The 20,351-nt window shown below is 33.6% G+C and overlaps 1 protein-coding gene across 1 annotated transcript in view; it reads left to right on the forward strand.

Annotated features, from left to right (window-relative positions):
- Window positions 1-20,351, forward strand: part of Ap3b1 (adaptor related protein complex 3 subunit beta 1) — a 229,246-nt gene that overhangs the window by 85,412 nt on the left and 123,483 nt on the right. The window contains exons 9-14 of the mRNA XM_070031216.1: window positions 2,849-2,946; window positions 5,617-5,671; window positions 5,760-5,831; window positions 7,886-7,948; window positions 9,937-10,069; window positions 14,119-14,228. Of these exons, the coding sequence (XP_069887317.1) occupies window positions 2,849-2,946; window positions 5,617-5,671; window positions 5,760-5,831; window positions 7,886-7,948; window positions 9,937-10,069; window positions 14,119-14,228 (531 nt within the window). The remainder of the gene's footprint in view (window positions 1-2,848; window positions 2,947-5,616; window positions 5,672-5,759; window positions 5,832-7,885; window positions 7,949-9,936; window positions 10,070-14,118; window positions 14,229-20,351) is intronic.

Here is a 20,351-nt window from a genome sequence, read left to right on the forward strand (position 1 = left end):
AGGCTGGCCTAGGTATATATGTAAGAACCTACTTGAAAAATAACTAAAGCATAAAGGACAAGGAATATGGCTAAAGTGCTAGAGTGCTTGTTTGGCAAGCATAAAACCCTAAGTTTATACTCTCTTACCATCAACAGAAGAAGAAAAAGTGATCTTTATATGATTATAACTCATCTTTTCTAGAAGAACACATTATGCTTAACAGAAAATTATGAAATAAAAGTCTAGGAAAACTAAGACATAAGAAGTAAATATCACATTTTCATCACTTAGAAGTCAGTTTTATATCTTAGTGCATTTTTTCTAGATCTTTTTTGTCTGCATATATTTAGTCACATGTGTGTACATATTTATTTATGTAGATATAGATTTATATGTAGATGTATGTGTATCTAAAAAAAAAACCAACACAAAAATGGCAGAGTGTCTAAAGTAGTAGAGTGTCTGCCTGCTAAGTACAAGGACCTGAGTTCAAGCTACAGTACTGGCAAAAAATTAAAGTATAGTTTGCAATCTTGCCAGTGAGTTTGTACTTATTATTCATAAGAAAGAAAGTATTCATTTTAAGTTTTGGTTTTCTTTTATATACCAATATTACTAGATAGTTGTACGCTTTAATTTTTTATGACTATCACCTTGTAGATTAGATCTATGATTGATGAGACTCATAAGATTATTTTTTCTTTTTGTGCTGGTACTGGAGCTTGAACTTAAGGGTCTGGTACTCTTGCCTGCCTTTTTTGCTCATAGCTGGTGCTCCACCACTTGTGACATACCTCCAGTTCTGACTTTTTGTTAGCTAATTGGAGATAGGAGTCTTTTGGATTTGTCTGTCTACCCAGACTGGCTTTGAACTATGTGCCTCAGATCTCAGCCTCCTAATTAGTTACAATTATAGGCATGAGATGCCTAACATGAGACTTTATAAGTTATTTTAATGCAGAAATTTATTTCAGTTAAATTGTATTTGTTGATTATGAATGAATAAATGAGATCTTACAATCCTAAAATTACTAATGTTTGAAAGTTATAGAACAATCTTACGAAAAACTACTCAATTCCAAACAGTGCATTTTGGATCCTGAAAACTATGTGTTTTTTTTTATTTGTTTGTTTTGTTTGTTTTTTGCCAGTGCTGGGGCTTGAACTCAGGACCTGGGTGTTGTCCCTGAACCTCTTTGTGCTCAAGGCTACCGTTTTACCACTTGAGCCACAGCGCTACTTCCAGCTTTTTCTGAGTAGTTTATTGGGAGTCAAGAGTCTCATGGACTTTCCTGCCAGGGCTGGCTTTGAACCATGATTTTCAGATTTCAGCCTCCCGAGTAGCTAGGATTATAAGAGCCACCGGTGCCTGGCTGTAAATGTTAATTTATTTTTATTTTTAATTTTTTTTATTTTCAGAAAAAAACCTTTTTGTTCTCAAGCACTTTCATGTACTATGTACTCTAGATACATGTAAAATTTCTGCCATGTTTTTGTTAGGACCTCATAGACCAAACAGTAAAATATGAAAAATTTATCTTGTAAGCCAAATCAAGATTGTATAATTTCTATAGCTATGTCTCTGCAGCTATCATGTTGTTAAGTTGGATACACTGGGTAATGAGGAGTCTGTGTTTTGCTTTCTTAATCCAAAGTGTAGACCTATGTAAGGGAAACAACAGTACTTTCTGGCATATAAGGGAAACAGTGCTTTTGTATTTTGAGACAAAATCCAGTCACTTTTATAATAGTGCTAACCTTTTTGAAAACTAGTTTTAAGGTTATGTGTTTTGAAAAAAATAATAGCATTACAAATGCTACTGCTTTGGTGTCTTGTTTTTTCTTTTTGTTTTCCTTTGTTTTCCAGAGCTGAGAACTGAACTCGGGGCCTTGTATTTGCTAGGCAAGTGTTCTTCCATCGAGCTAAATTCCCAACCCTGGTGCCCTGTTTTTATTAATTATAACTTAAAACTGATCTTTAAAATTTTTTATCTTTGGGGCTGGGAAGGTGGCTCAGTGGTAGAGCGCTTGCCTTGCATGCATGAGGCCCTGGGTTCGATTCCTCAGCACCACATAAGCCAAAAGAAAAAAGCCAGAAGTGGCGCTGTGGCTCAAGTGGTAGAGTGCTAGCCTTGAGCTGAAGAGCTGAGGGACAGTGCCCAGGCCCAGAGTTCAGGCCCCACAACTGGACCCCCCCCAAAAAAATTTAAAAAAATAAAAATTTTTATCTACTTCTTATTGTTAATCCTGATGCATCTGACTTCATTTAGAATGCCGTAATTCTGAAAAAAAAAATCCATACTCAGAGTAGCAGCAGTGCTAGGAGAATCATAGAATCTTGAATCTTGTGTATATTACCCTATGCTTCTGGCACACCTTGAACAGTTCATTTCATGTATAATTTTTAGGACTAGTTTCTTAGCACTGGTATACAAAATTGCCACAAACTTACTGGATTAAAACTACAGAAATTTATTCTCTTAAATTTCAGAAAGTGGAAGTTTAAAATCAAGGTGTAAGGAGAGTTACTTTCTATGGAAGCCTTATGGGAGAAACTGCTTCTCTATCCTATAGATGGTTCCTGGTAATCCTTGGCATTTCTAACAAATGAAGCTTGTTAGATGCATAACTTCTGTGATGCCTTCACCTTCACATTTCCTTTTTCTCTGTTACTATAACATATCCTCTCCGACACCAGACAAGAATTTAAGGGTAGGGGAAACCTCTTCATTACAGAATTACATAGTTTGTTTTGCTTCACAGGCATTTGTTCACATTTCAAGGAAGTAATGTGTGGGAATGTATTTTGAAACTGTAGAGTGCTTGAACATTCATTGCTCCTATTATTTTCATGCTTCACATTCAGGTGGTGATGGCAGTTGCTCAGCTGTACTGGCACATATCACCAAAGTCAGAAGCTGGCATTATTTCTAAATCCCTAGTGCGCTTACTTCGTAGCAATAGGTAGGTCATGGTTTTATATATATTTTTCTTTTGTATTTCAGAAATATTTGAACAAATATAATATGTCTTGTATGTAATACCTACCTCTGACTATATATATATTATATATATTAGTCAGTCGTGGGTCTTGAACTCTGGGCTTGGGCACTGTTCCTGTGCTCTTCAGCTCAAGGTGAGTACTCTACTGCTTGAGCCACAGCGCCATTTCTGGTTTTCTAGTGGTTTATTGAAGATAAGAGTCCATGGACTTTCCTTCCTGGGCTGGCTTTGAACCGCGATCCTTAGATCTCAGCTAGGATCTCCTTAGATCTCAGCTAGGTGTGAGCCACTGGTGCCCTACCCTCTGACTATATTTTATCAGTACTTAATATGATGATCATAAGATCCTTTATAAAATTGATATCAATCTTAATGACAGATATTCAAAGACTTGATCTCAATCTTAATGACAGATATTCAAAGACTTTAATCTCAAGTGCAAGGAGATTAAATTATTTTATAGAATACTGTTTAAGTCATCACCATGTGCCTAGATTTTTGTAATTTAGAAACTACGTTATATAGTTCATATTTGAATTATTCTTTCTTTTTTTTGTTTGTTTTTTGGGTCCGGTCGTGGGGCCTGAACTCTGGGCCTGGACGTTGTCCCTCAGCTCTTCAGCTCAAGGCTAGCACTCAATCACTTGAGCCACAGCACCACTTCCAGCTTTTTTTCTTTTTGCTTATGTGGTGCTGAGGAATCAAACCCAGGGCATCAGGAATGCAAGACAAGCACTCTACCACTGAGCCACCTTCCCAGCCCAAATTATTATTTCTTATGAAGTTGGAATATTTAATTTTTATAGTGGGGACTATTTTTAAAACAGAGCTGTATTTTATTACTCATTTAAAATAACTTAAGAATGTAAAATTCTTTAGTTCCTGTAGTTAAGATAGGTAGATGGATGAATGGATGGATGGATGGATGGATGGGTGGATGGATGGATGGATGGATGGATGATGAATAGATTGGCAGATACAGCTTGTCTTCTCTTTTTAAATTTTAGCACCTTATAATCTAGACTGTCAGGCCAACAATTTAAAACATTTATTTAAAGTTCCCATATTATATAATTTTTGTCTTTTGGTGTACTGTTGTTTGTATTCAGGGCCTCAGGCCTGCTAGGCAGGCACTATACCACTTTGAGCCATAGCTCCGGCCATAATTTCAAACCTATGAGAAGATTTTTTTTTTGTTCTTCCTGTGTTTAAGAATACCATAACTACTTAATACAACTACTTAATAATAATAAGGAAGAAAAAGGAATACCTTTGAGCCAGGTGCTGATGGTTCATGCTTGTAATCATAGATATTCATGAGGCTAAGATCTAAGGATTACAGTTCAAAGACAAGGCTGGAAAGTCTGTGAGACTCTTAACTCCAATTAATGAGAAAAAGGCCAGAAGTGGAGCTGTGGTTAAAGTGGTAGAATGTTAGCTTTGAGCGAAGAATGCTCTGAGACAGAGTCCAGGCTCTATGTTCAAGTTCTAGTATTAGATGTGTGCATGCGCATGCTCTTTCTCTCACTCTCATTCTTTCTCTCTCTTACACACACACACACACACACACACACACACACATGCGTGCACACACACAGACACACACACACACACACACACACACACACACACACACACACACGGAATACCTTTGTTTCAACTATTTAGCTGCCCCTGAGTATTTTACAATATTTACTTCATTTGAATTAATTTTTTGAGTGTATATCTTTACAAACCTATCAGAAAGGTATGTTTTTGTCTTTAACTAGAACTTCATCCTCAACTTTACCCTTTGACTGGAATTGCCATCCTTTCTAAACAAGTTAGTTTAGTACACTTAGAACACTTCTTATGTGTTCCCATTCTCCGGCTTTATACCTAGTCATTCCTTTTTTTAAACCAGTTTAATAATTTTTTATATAGCTAGTTCAAAGAATATTGTAAAGATGTAAATGTGTTTTTTACATGAGGTCTTATATCAGATTTACTTCAATTCTAGATATTTAAATTTAAAAATAACATGACTGATTGTCAACCTAGCATTTATTCTGAGACATGATAGAGTGATATATGAATTTTATAACTAGAATTTATGTTGACTGTTTGGTCAAGTTTAGTTCATTAACCCTAAGAATATCTTCCTTGTATGTGTTTAAAGCACCTTCAACATTGGCTTTGTGTTTTAGGAATATAGCACTATAAAATTGATTTTAACTCTTCCTAATGACAAAAAACAGTTGTGGGGCTTGAGCTCAGAACCTTGGGGCTGTCCGTAAGCTTTTGTCCTCAAGACAGTGCTCTACCACTTTTTGAGCCACAACACCACTTCTAGTTTTCAGGTGGTCATTTTGAGGTAAGAGTCTCATAGATTGGACTAGCTTCAAAGCACTATCCTCTGATCGCAGCCTCCTGAGTGGTTAGGATTACAGGCATGATCTACCAGTACCTGGCTAGAAAATCTACTTTTAAAAGAAGGCATAAATACCTAAGAGTCACTAAAATCTTTGAATACTATATAAGAGTTTTCTTCACTATGAAATTTATTGCTGCTTTCTTTTTCGTATTTGTGCTGCTTATTCAAAGATGCTTCATTGGAAAATATACCTAGTGAAAATTATCTTTTAATTCTAGGGAAGTGCAATATATTGTCCTACAAAATATAGCAACTATGTCAATTCAAAGAAAGGTATGTACATTATGAATATATAATTAAAGAAGTAAATGAACACATTAGTATTATAAATGTATTTATGTATTTATTTTTATTATCCTAGGGTATGTTTGAGCCTTATCTGAAGAGTTTCTATGTTAGGTCAACTGATCCAACTATGATCAAAACACTAAAGGTATGTTATGCTTTCATTTTTCTGATACTTTTTAGTACTTGTAGAGATTGCTATAGCTTGTGCCATCTACACAGTTGGGCCTTACTTTCAGAAAATATGCATTTAAGAATATGCTTTCTTTTCTCTTTTTAGGATATGCTTTCTATGTGTTTATTACTATGTTACATTCAGTTGATACAAAATTAAGACATCTATGTACATCTTGAATAACTTACAGCTGTACTGAAGAAAATAATTGTATAAATAGATGAATCTTAATCCTGTATGCTTAAATGCTAATAGAGATTTTAGTGCAGTGATAAATAGAAAGGGTTAGCTGTCTGGGGAATTTGGGAAAATGATATTTCAGTTGATCTTAGAATATTTTTTTGTGATTTTTTTTTTGTTTGTTTACTTGCTTGTGACTAGTAGGTAGATTGGCAGTTATGAAGGGTTAGAATGAGATAAAAGCAGGAGTTTTTGTTTTTTGTTTGCTTGTTTTTTTTCCCAATGCAGGTAGAACAAAGTCATGTAATCCACAATGGCCTTGGATGTATTATTTTCCTGTCTTCTGAATTCTCAGATTACTGGCTGGTGCTACCACCTTGAAAGTAGTTTTGTTAGCACAATATATTATGAAAGAGTATTATTAGAAAATAAGTGTTATAGAGTACAGTTAGGAATGTAAAGCTAACATGATTAAAACAGCGTGATATTTAGACAGAAAAACAAGTAAAATAGACTGAAAGCCTAGAAACTCACTTATGAATATGAACATACACTATATAGTGTACTATATGAGACATAAATTGATGAGAAAAAATAGTATTCACTAAATACTGAAAATGTTATTCAAATGGAAACTGGGTTTAAAAGAAAATCTAAGACACAGATTGGAGGATATTTTTACTGAAAAAGATCTGGTTTGTAATCATGAAAAGTTTCAAGTTCATGAAAATTAAAACATGGACTGAAGAACTGTTTCACATGGAAGGAAATGCTTAAATACTATATATGATATTGAGTTAGATCCTTTTATTAGGCATTGTTGAGACAGGTACAGAAACCTAAATGTATAGTAACAATTGCATAGAAGTAATGTATTAGTATTAATTTCCTGATTTTCTTGGTTGTGTTGTAGTCTGTAAAGACCTGTCCTTATAAGAAACACATGTAGAATTATTTGGGGAATAATGTATCACGAGATGGGCAATTCTAGTCCCAAATGGGTTAGAGAAAAAGGAATTTGTTATACTATATATGTAATTTTTGTTATGTTTTAGATGTTTTACAGATATTGATTAAAAGGTTAAAAATATTTTTATCAAAATGAAAATTCAAACCATAATCTCAGAGAAAATATTCCCAGCACGTACATCTGAATAAATGACATATATAGAATAGTATGTAAAACATTCTGCAATCTGTGCCTGTTGTAATGTTTAGTTCATTTACTTTTAGTGTACTTCTTTATATGAATACATTTATGTCTACATCATTGTTTTTCTGTTAATGCTATTCTGTTCTATTTCCCCCCTTTTTGTGCCCACCTTTCGGTTAGTCAAACATTTTTATGTGTAAAAATAAATACTTTTAGCATGTTAGTTGGAGATTTATATCTGTAAATCCAGAGAGAGGATTAAAATGTCTGTTTGGGAAGGCAGGATATAGAAGAACAAATCTAGAGAGTTAATTGTTGTCTGAAAAACAGTTGTTGCCTCATATTACATAGGAGGCAAATTGTTTTCCAACTTTATTAATAAAAATTAAAAGTCAAACTAATTTAAATGGTTTTAGGTTAATTAGATATAAATTATAAAGATGGAACAATTAGTGACGATGTGAGATTCTCTTTTCCTAATTATTTTCTAAGAACTGTGTAATTATCTAACCTCGATTTGTAGACAGAAGGAGACAGACTAAATTCACCTGAAGGATTTATACTTCTTCACCACATTTGTGACAGAATGATTTAAAAAAATTACAAATTAACTTTTAACTAAATGCCCATCCTTTATTAAATTCATCTTTTTATTTTTGTTTTAAAATGTTTGTTTTCTCTTTTTCAACTATAGCTTGAAATTTTGACAAACTTGGCAAATGAAGCCAACATATCTACTCTTCTTCGAGAATTCCAGGTTTGTATATGTTGGTAATTATAAATTATAATATATATCAACTTTAAGTCAAATATACATCTTCCTCAATCTAGAAATAATAATTATGTAAATAAGCGATTTGGAATGAGTGGCAAGTAAAATTTTATAAAATTGCAATAATAAATAACTACAAATATAATTGAAGAGAGATGGTATTTTATTTCCTTTTATGTTTTATAGAATTTGGAAGTATTTTATATCTAATTGAAAATTTTGTTCTTAAGGACTTTTCATGTTGTCAGTCATCTTTTCTCTTGTCTTGAATATATGAAAATCCTTCTTAGTATTTAATTAGTGAATTATTGTTTTTAACACTGTTCCTTTAACAAATGTAGGTATTAAACAGAGAGAAAAGAAAAAAGAAAGGAAATTATTTTGGGCTCATCGTTTCACCATTTTTTTTTTCTTTTTGGTGAATATTGAAATTTGAACTCAGGTTCTCTTGCTTGCTTAACTTCCTTGCTTGACTGCACTCTACCATACCTACAGCCTGGCCTTTTGCTTGTTATTTTGGCAATGAAGTTCCATAGACTTTTCTGCCTTGGCTGACTTCAACTGAGATCCTTCAAATTTTAGCCTCCTGCGTAGTTAGGATTATTTGTCTAGCTTCTTTAGTTGATTTTATTGTGTTTTCACACTATATGTGTTGATGAATGAGTTATTTTCTTGCTGAATTTCTCCAGAAAATATTACTCAAAAATCATTTCATAGATATTGTGCTCTTTATTATAAGAGTCAACTCCGAAGCCTTAGTGGTAAAGCACAGCAATAGAAAGCATTTTAACTGCATGAATTTCAAATTGCTTCAGTCATTTTCTTTTTAAATTTATTTTAATTTTTCAGTTTCTCTGAATAGTTGTGTAAAGAGCTTTTTTAGTTCCACATGTTATCAGCAGTTTTCTTAAAAAAAAATATATATATGTACACATACACACACACACACACACTAATCCTGAAGGGTTTGTTTTTATTTTTTGGAGGGGGGGGTGGGGAGGGTGTTGCTGGTACTAGGACCTGAACTTAACGTGCTTGCTTGGCTTTTTTACTCACAGCTCGTGCTCTATCATTTGAGCCATGTCTCCAGTTCTGGCTTTTCAGTAGAGAAAAGAGTCTCCAGGATTTGTCTGCCTGTGATAGCTTAGCACCTCAATTCTTTGATTTCAGTCTCCAAACTCAGAGTTTCGTTTTTTTTGGTGGTTTGTTTTTTTTTAACCAGCCCTCAACTTTTATCAATTTTCCATAGATATGTTGAATTAATTTTTTTAGCTCTATGGACACTGTAGTTATCTTTAGCTCAGTGATCTTGTATCTTTCAGCAGTAGTAGAATATTATATCATGTTCATTGTTGTTTGGTTATTTACTAGATTACTTAGCTTTCAAGCTATGTATATTTCTAGGAAACTTCCTGATAAAAAATTAGGATTCCTTAGAAGACCCACTCATATTTATATATTAGAATATATCATATCTCAGGTTCTTAGCCAATACTGATATATTTATAAATCATTATTTATTAATAGCATATTGGTACTTTTCTTCCTTTCCTCCCAATTTTTAAATTTACTATCTGTACAAAAGTGACCCTTTTATTCATAGACTGGCAGTTGCTTCTGGTTAAATGAACTGAAACCTCCAAAGAGAGAGTCTTGTTTCTTTCAACCTTGCCCTTATCTTAAATACTGTCTTTGGATGACTGCTCTTACTATCTGTTTTGCAGTTTCAAGCCACTATGGCCACAGGTGAATTGAACTGGCTTCAAAACATGTCTCTTCTATAGAAAAGGCACTTTCTTTACATAAAAAGAGAAAAACTGTATTAACTCACCAGTTGATCCTCTTGTGTTCATGAGAAGTCCTCCTGTGTTATGTATTTTGGAATTTTTTATGTAGTGACATGGCTATTTAAAGTAGGCTTTTGGATTCACTGGATAGTACTAATATGTAAGCTAATGAAAATATTCTTTTAGACCTATGTGAAAAGCCAAGATAAGCAATTTGCAGCAGCCACTATTCAGACTATAGGCAGATGTGCAACCAACATCTCAGAAGTCTCAGACACCTGCCTCAATGGCCTGGTCTGTCTACTATCCAATAAAGATGGTAAGTTCATAGTTTCATTTCACTGTCAAATTCTAGTTTGACTATTCTTATTTTAATTTTTATGCTGTAATCCTTTCTATTGCAATTTAGTTTTTTCTATATATCAGGAGTCAAAATATTTGAAATATATGAAATATATGTTATCCATGTATTTATTTTTATTTTAAACAATAACATCCCTTTTCACTTTAAAAACATGTTTTTATTTTCTGCATGTGACCTTTCCTTTATTCTTGAAATTCACATAAGTGTATATTTAAAAAATTAGGTAATTAACTGAGAAACAGTATTTATCTTGAGTTAACTAAGAACATTTTTCTATTTTCACCATTAAATCATCTCCATTTACCCTTTCAACAAAAATTCTATTCTCTTGCTTTTTAATGACATGTAAGTCATGCATAACATTGGTTCACCTGCAGAGGGTGCTAAAAGCAGGCAAATGACTGTATAACATGGGAAACCAGCTAAATAAAAAAATGTTAGTGTACATTTTTTTCTTTCAGAAATTCTCATAATACTTTTATATTCAAGATTGAGTATATTGAGTATATTGGAACAGGTTCATGGTTAAGCAGAGCAATTAAATAAGTGTTCTGAGAAACTAGATATATATAGCAAAATATGTAGTCTAGATTTCATATTATCTATTCAGTGATAAAATGTCAGGTGTTTCTGTGGCTATGGCTTACACCGCAGAAATAACTAGGATCATTTGGAGGAAAAGCAAAAACAAGTCATCTTTTTACCTTTATAAATCTTTTATTGTCATTTTAAATTGCTTAAGATTCTTTATAGGAAAAACATATGCTTCTGTATAAAATAATTAAAACTTTATCTTAAATAGTTCTGTCTAGATAATCTTAAATGTCATGTCCAGATACAAACAAGCCATGAAGTAAAACACTGAAAATTAATTATTTTTATAATATAATTGAAAAATAACTTTTTTACTGAAATAGTTCTTTATTCCCTACACTATGTGTAAATAATGTTTTTTCCACACATAGATATTTGTAGAAAACCCTTAATATGATGGTAATGCTTTGATGAAAAAGTTGGAATGAAATTTATTCTCAAATAACATTTCTTTTTTGTGAACATAGACAACATTGTACCTATAAACTCAAGATTTTATGATGGAAAGAATATATAGTATTAACATTCCACATAAATACCAGTCAGAATTATCAAGGAGATAATTTTATTTATTTCTGACTGGGGGGGTGAGGGAGGGAGTTTAATCCAGGGCTATGTCTTATGTTTGTTGGGCAAATGGTTTATCGTATCCCTTGGTTTTTGAGACAAAATCTTGCTGTGACGTCCAGAATGCCTTGAACTTCTGATCCTCTGCCTCTACTTCCTAAGTGCTGGGATTATAGGCATGTATCATCACATTCAGCAAGGAGATATATTTAAATTTTAAAAATTTATTTATTTATTTATTTATTTATTTATTTATTTATTTATTTATTTATTTATTTATTTATTTATTTATTGTCGGTCATGGGGCTTGAACTCTGGGCCTGAGTGCTGTCTCTCAGCTCTTCAGCTCAAGGTGAGCGCTCTACCACTTGAGCTACAGTGCCACTTCCGTTGTTCTGGTTGTTTATTGGAGATAAATTTCTTAGATTTTCTTGCCTGGGCTGGCTTTGAACCTCGATCCTCAGATCTCAGCCTCCTGAGTAGCTAGGATTACAGGTGTGAGTCACCGGCGCCCAGCTTAAAAAAAAATTTCTTTTTCAAATCTGTACACGGTAACTAGAGAAAATAGGTGTCATCCACATACTTATTTTTATTTTGAACAATAACATCCCTTTTGTCCCTCTTGGTCACACTTTAACTTTAAAAACATGTTTTTTTCATTTCCTGCATGTTTATATTTCTTGCATGTGACTTTCTTGGTCAAATAAAATATACTCCTTGGGAAGATAATTCCAGAACATTTAAAATTTAGTTGCATGCAAATAGCACTAGATATGAGACTACTGGTCCTACTTTCAAATTTTCTCTATTTAACTTACTGTTTTGTTTTTTTTTCTGATGTTAGAAAAAGAACAAATTCATTTATGCCCTTAATTTCTTTCTTTCTTTCTTTCTTTCTTTCTTTCTTTCTTTCTTTCTTTCTTTCTTTCTTTCTTTCTTTCTTTCTTTTCTTTTCTTTCTTTCTTTCTTTCTTTCTTTCTTTCTTTCTTTCTTTCTTTCTTTCTTTCCTTTTCTTTCTTTTTTCTTTCTTTCTTTCTTTTTTCTTTTTTTGGTGCTGATACTGAAGCTTGACTTCAGAACCTGGAGCTCTCCTTTAGCTTTTCTACTTACAGCTTGCAGCCACACTTCTACTTCCAGCTCAGGCTGGCTTCAAACCATGATTCTCAGACTTCTCTGTCCTGAGCTGGGGTGCTCAGATACTCCACTTAAAGCAGTAATTTTGCTTCTACTCTTTAACACATTAATTATTTTCATTTTTTTTTGTTAACTTTGACCTAAAAGAACTTTCCTAAGCTGCCCTAAACAGAATATTGCCATATTTTTGTTGGTGGTGTTGGTAATACTGGGGTTTGATGTGAAAGCATTGTGATTATTAGCGAAGTGCTCTACTACTTGAGCTATTTTTGCTTTAGTTAATTTTCAGGTAGAGTTTTGGCACTTTTGTCCAGGACTGGCTTCAAACAATGATTTTTCTACCTGTGCCTCTTGTATAGCTGGGTTTACAGGCTTGTTTCCCCAGGCCTGGCTTGTTTGTTGAGATAAAATCCTGATACCTTTTTGCTTCTAGCTAGAATTACAGGTGTGAACTTCTGAGCCTACTGAACTTTTAATAACTTCAATCACTCTTTAATATTAATTTGATAAACAAATTTCCTTAGGGTCTTTAGTAGAAGAAATTCGCATTTTACTTGTCTTAGTATAATTTAATTGCTTAAAGTAATTTATTTTAGGTAACTATTAACATAATTAGTTTCAGTAACCTTATTGCCATCTACTACAAACTAAAAGAATTGGTATGTTTTTGTAATTCAATAAGTATTTAGTGTGGACTGGAATAGAATAATAAGATAACTAGTTTTTGCCTTTCTGTAGTTCACGGCCTAAAGGAAGCTTCTGATAATATAAAATAAATTTGCAGTAGTCTTCCCATATACTGTACTTACTCTGTGGCAGCCATTGGCTTACATGTAGAATCAGACTGCCTGTGTTTAAATGTCACTTCTCTCTTGAGTAATTACTCAGTCTGCATGTGTTCCACATTTGTCATTTGCAAATTGAGGCTAATAGTAGGCTCTTCTTTTGGAGTTAGGACCATTAAGTTTTTTGTTTAGGTCAAGGAGGAAACTAGGAAATGTCCAGACGTAGAATCATTTTGTGCATCTAGTGGAATAATCCCACTGTGCTCAGCTCTTTAAAAACTTGTATGTAGGGCTGGGAAGGTGGCTCAGTGGTAGAGTGCTTGCCTTGCATGCATGAGGCCCTCAGTTCAATTCCTCAGCACCACATAAGCATAAAAAGCTGGAAGTGGCCCTGTGGCTCAAGTGGTAGAGCACTAGCTTGAGCAGAATAGCTGAGGGACAGCACCCAGGCCCAGAGTTCAGGACACACAACCAACAATAAAAAACAAAAACAAAAACAAAAAAACCTGTAGTTAGCATAAAAAGTGAATTTACCTGAAGGGAATCTATGGTGGGAAGAATAATGCTCCCTGTGAACTACTCAAATCCTAAAACTATTACATAGCAAAAAGGACTTTGCAAGTGTGTTAAATTCAAGTGCTGGAGATAGGGAGATTCTTTTGTTAGGACAGAATAATTGAATCTTATAGGGAAGAGAGGAGAAGATATCAGAAGCACGATCAGAATGGTTAATTGCTGGTTTTGAACCAAAGAAGGTGGGCAGCCTTTGTCAGTTGGAAAAGGCAGAAAGGACAGTCATGTTTGTAGTTTTTACCTAGTCTTGTAAAACAGGAAGAATGTTTGTTAATTTAAATTTGGCCCATATTGGGATAAGCCTAATTATATTGCAGATATTTTAAAATGAATAATCTTTGTCTCTTTCAGAAATAGTTGTTGCTGAAAGTGTGGTTGTTATAAAGAAATTACTGCAAATGCAACCTGCACAACATGGTGAGATAATTAAACATATGGCTAAACTCTTGGACAGTATCACTGTGAGTATCCATGAGGAGATATTTGTTGTGTCCCACCAAACTTTGCTTAGTAAATTATAGTTTTCTTAAAGTAAATGTTTATCCTAAAGTCTATCTGGATTCAAATATTGGTCCTAATATTTCCTACTGTTAAAGATCTAAAAGAGAAAAGGAGAGAATGAAGTTTGTAGTGTTGAGTTAGAATTATAGCACTTTGTGTTTCATGGTTTTTATATATGAATAGATGTTATGTGAATGCATATATGTGCACATCTATATTTGAATAAATGAATATAGCAACATGTTATCACTTTGCTGTTCTTTGGAAGGTCCTAGAAACAATATCCTTATTACTAATGAACATACTTGGTGTTCAGAAAATAATTTCATGTCATAAAATTGGGTTTCAGTATATTTAAGTTTGTAAAATCATCACCATGATGTAATTGTAAAACATCCCCATCCTTAAAAAAAAAAGTTCAATACTATATCCCCCTCCCCCATTCTCTTTTTACTCTATCCCTTGGAAACTACAAAACTACTTTCTATTTTTTTTCAAATTTTCCAGTTATGGGTATTTTATATGTATAGAGGTATATGATATGTGGCTTTTTAGGTGTTTTTTTCAGGGGAGGGGTGCTTTTTAGTTTTGGCTTCTTTTAGTTAACATGCTTTTAAAGTTCATGTGCACTACTTGTTTCTTTTTTTTTTTTTTTTGGTAGATGTTGGTTTTTAAATACCATATTCTACTTAAATGGATTGGAATGTCTTAGGGTAATGGTTGATTTCAAAGGTAGAGTATAGAAGAATAGGGTGAACCTGGAACATTGTGTAGGACATATAAAGCAAGAAAGTGCTCACAGAATGGTAGAACCTGCATCAAAAGACACAAATCTAGGTTAAAAGAACACGAGGCTCTAAAATAAATTATATTAAAATGATTATAACCTATAGCATAGTATATAGACTTTGAGTCCCCACTGTAATGTTTGATGGATGGACCAATGGATGGATAGATAGCAGAGGAAGGGAAGCTCTCCCTTACAATTTGAAAACATCTATGAAGGGTAGAAGAATGATGGAGTTAAAATACCAACATCTGCCAGCCATCAAAATGATAATGGATTCAAGCAAGAATTATTGGCAAATACTAAATATAAATTGGCAAGAATTTAAGTGGTAAAAAGATATTGCACAGTCACCGAATATATCTTTATATTTCTTAGTTTCAGAGACTAAAATAGTGACTTCCAATGAAGAAATCTGTTAGATATTACTTTAACCAAATGAACCTGGTTAATGCTTACTAGTTTTAGAATCATGTAGATGATATGATATACTAAAAAGTGAATGACTTGAATAAAATCATTGAGAATTATGAGACAAATCTGTATTAAGGGTGTAGGGTATTCCACAATGTAACTCATTGTACTCTTTAAAAAAATGTCATTTTGTAAATTGCAGGACATGACAATACAACCTATAATTCGAATTTTTTAAAATAAAGGATCATAGGGATAGTTGTCAGAATTTCAAAATTTACTATTTTCAAGATTTTTCTACTGTAGCTTGCTCACCCTTCCTTCCTTCCTTCCTTCCTTCCTTCCTTCCTTCCTTCCTTCCTTCCTTCCTTCCTTCCTTCCTTCTTTCCTTCCCCTTCCTCCCTCCCTCCCTCCCTCCCTCTCTCTCCTCTCTCTCTCTCTCTCTCTCTCTCTCTCTCTCTCTCTCTCTCTCTCTCTCTCTCTCTCTCTCTCTCTCCTCTCTCTCTCTCTCTGTCTGTCTGCCTGCCTGCCTGTCTTTCTGTCTTTCTGTCTTTCTGTCTTCCTTTCTTCCTTTCTGCACTGATTGACACATTTAGGGCATAAGGGAATGCCGGCAACTTTTATCAGTTGAGAAAACAAAGTGTAGCTACCCCAATATGTAGCTAGTATAAGTGCAGGAAAATGACCTCATAAAAATCTGAGTGTTGGGGCTGGGAAGGTGGCTCAGTGGTAGAGCGCTTGCCTTGCATGCCTGAGGCCCTGGGTTCGATTCCTCAGCACCACATAAGCAAAAAGAAAAAAGCCGGAAGTGGCGCTGTGGCTCAAGTGGTAGAGTGCTAGCCTTGAGCTGAAAAGCTGAGGGAAAGCGCCCAGGCCCAGAGTTCACGCCCTACGACCGGACCCAAAAAAAAAAAAAAAATCTGAGTGTTATGTCACATTGGTGCTTGTGTGTTGTGGAACATTTGCTGGAACAAGTGCTGCCTAAATGTTTGATATAACCTGTTTCATGCTTTTCTTTAAAACTGAAGTTTATTTGAAGGTACATAGAAGTTTTTTCTTTATCTTATTTATCCACTTATTCAGTTTGATTTTTGACTTACCTGCATTCAGCTGTTTACCTTAAAGTTGTTATTTCCTTCTTACTAAATCCAATGGATAATTTTCTGATCGTATCTTCCTTGTTTCATCCCTGTCTTATCAGGCATCAAATTTCAGCAGAATATTGAGACACGATTTAACTACACCCTACATAAGTGATGTAGCTCCTAGTAAGACTCACTTCTCTAAAGCTAATGACTGAACACAAACAATTCTAAATGGGAAATACAGGCTAGAGATACATGTGCAAACTAGTATATATATTTATTTATACACATAATTAAATCTCAACAATAAGCAGTTTTACGAAAGTGCTAAATTAGAACTCTTGAAAAGTACTGTAATGAAGATTTAATAATCTAAACTAAATATATAAGAACACAGAACACAGAAGAGGAAGTGTTGGAGAATAGAAGAATATTGAAGTTCTCATATGAGAGGAAGAGAGAAGAGGGGATAAAATTAGAATAGTCAATAGATGAAAATAGATTAGCTCCTATGAAAACTAGGTTTTGATAGAGGAGGTAATGACTTTTCTTTTTTTTAATTCATTTTTTTAAACCAGTAATGGCAGAGAAGTATGTGATAATAAGAAAATAGAAATGTGGAATGCTATACCACTAAAGTTTTTGCATAAAATTAGCTAAAATTTATGTTAGTAAGCTTGTTCTGGTTCTGTTAGCAAAGAAGAGGCAATTATAATTGTTAAGGGTTTAGATTTAGCTGCTTGTAAGTAAAATTTGTGGCATTGTTTGAGGGCTAAACCAGACAAATCTTGGAATTTCTTAAAAGAAAAAATTGCCCTATTTGAAAATATCCTTACCTTAAGTTAAAGTGTAGCTACTTAAGTGCTTAACCCAGTTCACTACTTTTTTATATCACTTATATATGTAGCGAAGGGTGTGTGTGTGTGTGTAAATAACAATATGATGGAAATCAGAGGCTGTTAGAGTAAGAATGGAAAAATAAATAATAAACATACAAACACAACAAAGATGAGAAAAAGGAAAGAAATATATCCTGCTCTGAATATGAATGGACTATTTTCTCATTAAAGTATCTATTTTCAAATTGGAATGAAAACAAAAAGTAGCTATAGGTCATTTATAATCTGAACACCTTAATCAAGAGAAAGTTGAAAATAAAAAGGAAAAGAAAGAAATATTGCATAAATTTTAGAAAGAAAGTAACAGAATTAAACTCATTTAAGTAGATAAAAAGTAATATTGTAAGTGAAATATCTCCAATTTACAAAGAAACTAAGAAGTCCAAATCTATTTGCACAAAAAATAAGGCAATTGAATAAATATGTAGAGGAAAGGGACCTATTCAGAATGTAAGGTGATATTGATTAAATATAGTTATTGCAGAAGACTTTGATATGCTGTTCTAATATTAGGTATTCATAGTAGATAAATAAAGACAAGCACACAGAGAAAGCAGTGGAAAAAACCTTGATTTAGTAAATGCAGCTAAAGCTTCCTTTAATAGATAAGAGCCACTTTTAAGAGCATATTCATTAAATGCTTTCAGAAAATGAAATAGAATTTTATTCTAAATTATGGCTACATGGCTAAAGTTATAAATACTTTTATTTTTAAAGTAAGGAGATCAAAATACAGATTTGTCCTTAACAAATCTGAAGGAATGATGACTCAACATAGAAACATAAAGGAAAGAAACTTGATTTTGTAAGATAGAATTAATAAATACACGTTATTTGGAAAGACAATAAAATATAATAACCTTCCTGATAATAAGGCAGAGGGGAAGCAAAAGTAAACAAATCTGGAATCTAATAATAGGAAAGATTAAAAAGTAAATACAAGGAAGCTGCTACATGTGATTCTATTGTTCACATCTAAACTTTAATAAAATAAAAGGTTGATGATGAGTTGTTACTAATCATTATTCATACTTAGGAAGCTGAGGTGCCTGAAGCAGGAAGCAAGACAATTGTTGTGTAGAATTCTTAAGAATGATCAAGAATTAAATGCACAAATTATTACCCCCTAAAATGGTGAGGATGTAGCAGATAAAAGCCTGACTGTCAGGAATAGTAGTAATTAAACCCCCAGAATTTTGCTGTCCTAGTCACGAGAGCTGGTCATAAAAACCAATATTTTCATTTTAGAAAACAGAGCTTTATCAATCTAACCAAACACATGATTACTATTTTAAGAATGAGCAAATGACTTCTAAATTTGTGAGATATATAATGGGAACCTCTTTCCGGTTTCACCTTTAGACCTAGAAGTAATGTCTTAAACTGCAGCAGTTTCAGGAGAATCCAATATGACCATTGTTGAAGGAAAAGGCCATTATTTAACACGTTTTCTTTTAGTTCAGTTCCTAGGATATTTTGTCAGAGTGAAAGCATATACCTCCTTGGAAGAGGGAGAACTAAGTGATAGACTTCTTCCCACCATGGCCACCACACCCATGTATAGAAAGAGATGAGGATGAGTGAGAAAATCTCACTCATCAGGTATAGGTGTGAAAAACAGGCAAGAGGGTGCTCTACAGTGCCCTGAAAAATCTGGCTCCTGGGGAGACAACAGGAGACTGGGAGATACTGAGTAGTGTGGCAGAATGGAACTCCAAAACCATCCTGGTGTTTAGTAAATGAGCCTATTGAGGTAATATTATTTATATCCATGACATAAATGATCAATGTGGGGCCAGAGCCAATCTTCTTGACCTGCTGGTTGGCTTTCCAATTTAGTCACTTGGTCTCTGGCCAGTGGTCTGATAGATATTCCAGATTGACTTTCTGTTGTTGTATAGTCCTAGCTCTACCATTGATAAGCGGAGGTGTGATCAGGTATCATAACCTCTTGGTTATTCTAGTATCCTTCTATACCACACAGTGTTGATGGAGGCTTTTGTAATGATGGAGAAATTTTACATGATTCTTAAAAACAGTGCCTGGCAAAGTAGACAGGATAAATTGATATTACCTATGTAATATTTTAGAACAGAATACATAGATTTTTATCATATTCAAGACTTTGATTCCATTACTTTGATTCCATTCTTTGATTCTATTAGTAGGAACCATGGAAAATATGGTAATTCCTCCAAGTTGGATAGATTTTATCTGCAGTAGTTAACTTATATGTTATGATTATAACTGTGATATCTTTTGGTGTGTCCTTCATTAATAGTAAATACTGCTTTTATAATAAAGTTTTTTAAGAATAAAATTCATACAACCCAAGGATTGCTTGAAAGATTTCACATAATGTTTAATGGGACAGGACATTCCATATTATGAAAGAACAATTGGGAGATGTTATTGTGTAAGTCTACTCTGTAATATTAAAGTGGCACTTTACTTCTGACCCAGATGTTTCGGTGAACACCTGCCATATCACACATTCCCTCTCCATGCTGTGAAACCCTAATACAATTTAGACTTAATTTTTAATGCATATTGAGTCCAGACACACATGGGATCTTAGATCTGTTTTGCTATTGGTTTGCAATTTGTTTACTGATTTTGCCTTTGACAGATTTAAATAAATAAAATTGATGTTTGTGGCGTATTTATTTCAGACCATATAAGGGGCTGTTATTGAAACACAATAGTTTTTAGATTGAGCTTCTTACAGAATGATCTGTAAAATTGTTCTAGATGCCTTTCTGTAGTGGCTGTGGTGGGCTACGCATCATTATTTGTTTTTGCAGGCAAGTTAATGGGTTAAAATAGCAGTGGAAACTGCCTTGTAGTAGGTTTGAAAGGTGCACTTAACCACTTGCTCCAGGCATTTAGAATAAAGAA

The sequence above is a fragment of the Dipodomys merriami genome, unplaced genomic scaffold, assembly GCF_024711535.1.
Source record: "Dipodomys merriami isolate MVZ:Mamm:240054 unplaced genomic scaffold, mDipMer1.0.p SCAF_20, whole genome shotgun sequence".
In the NCBI taxonomy this organism is placed as follows: domain Eukaryota; kingdom Metazoa; phylum Chordata; class Mammalia; order Rodentia; family Heteromyidae; genus Dipodomys; species Dipodomys merriami.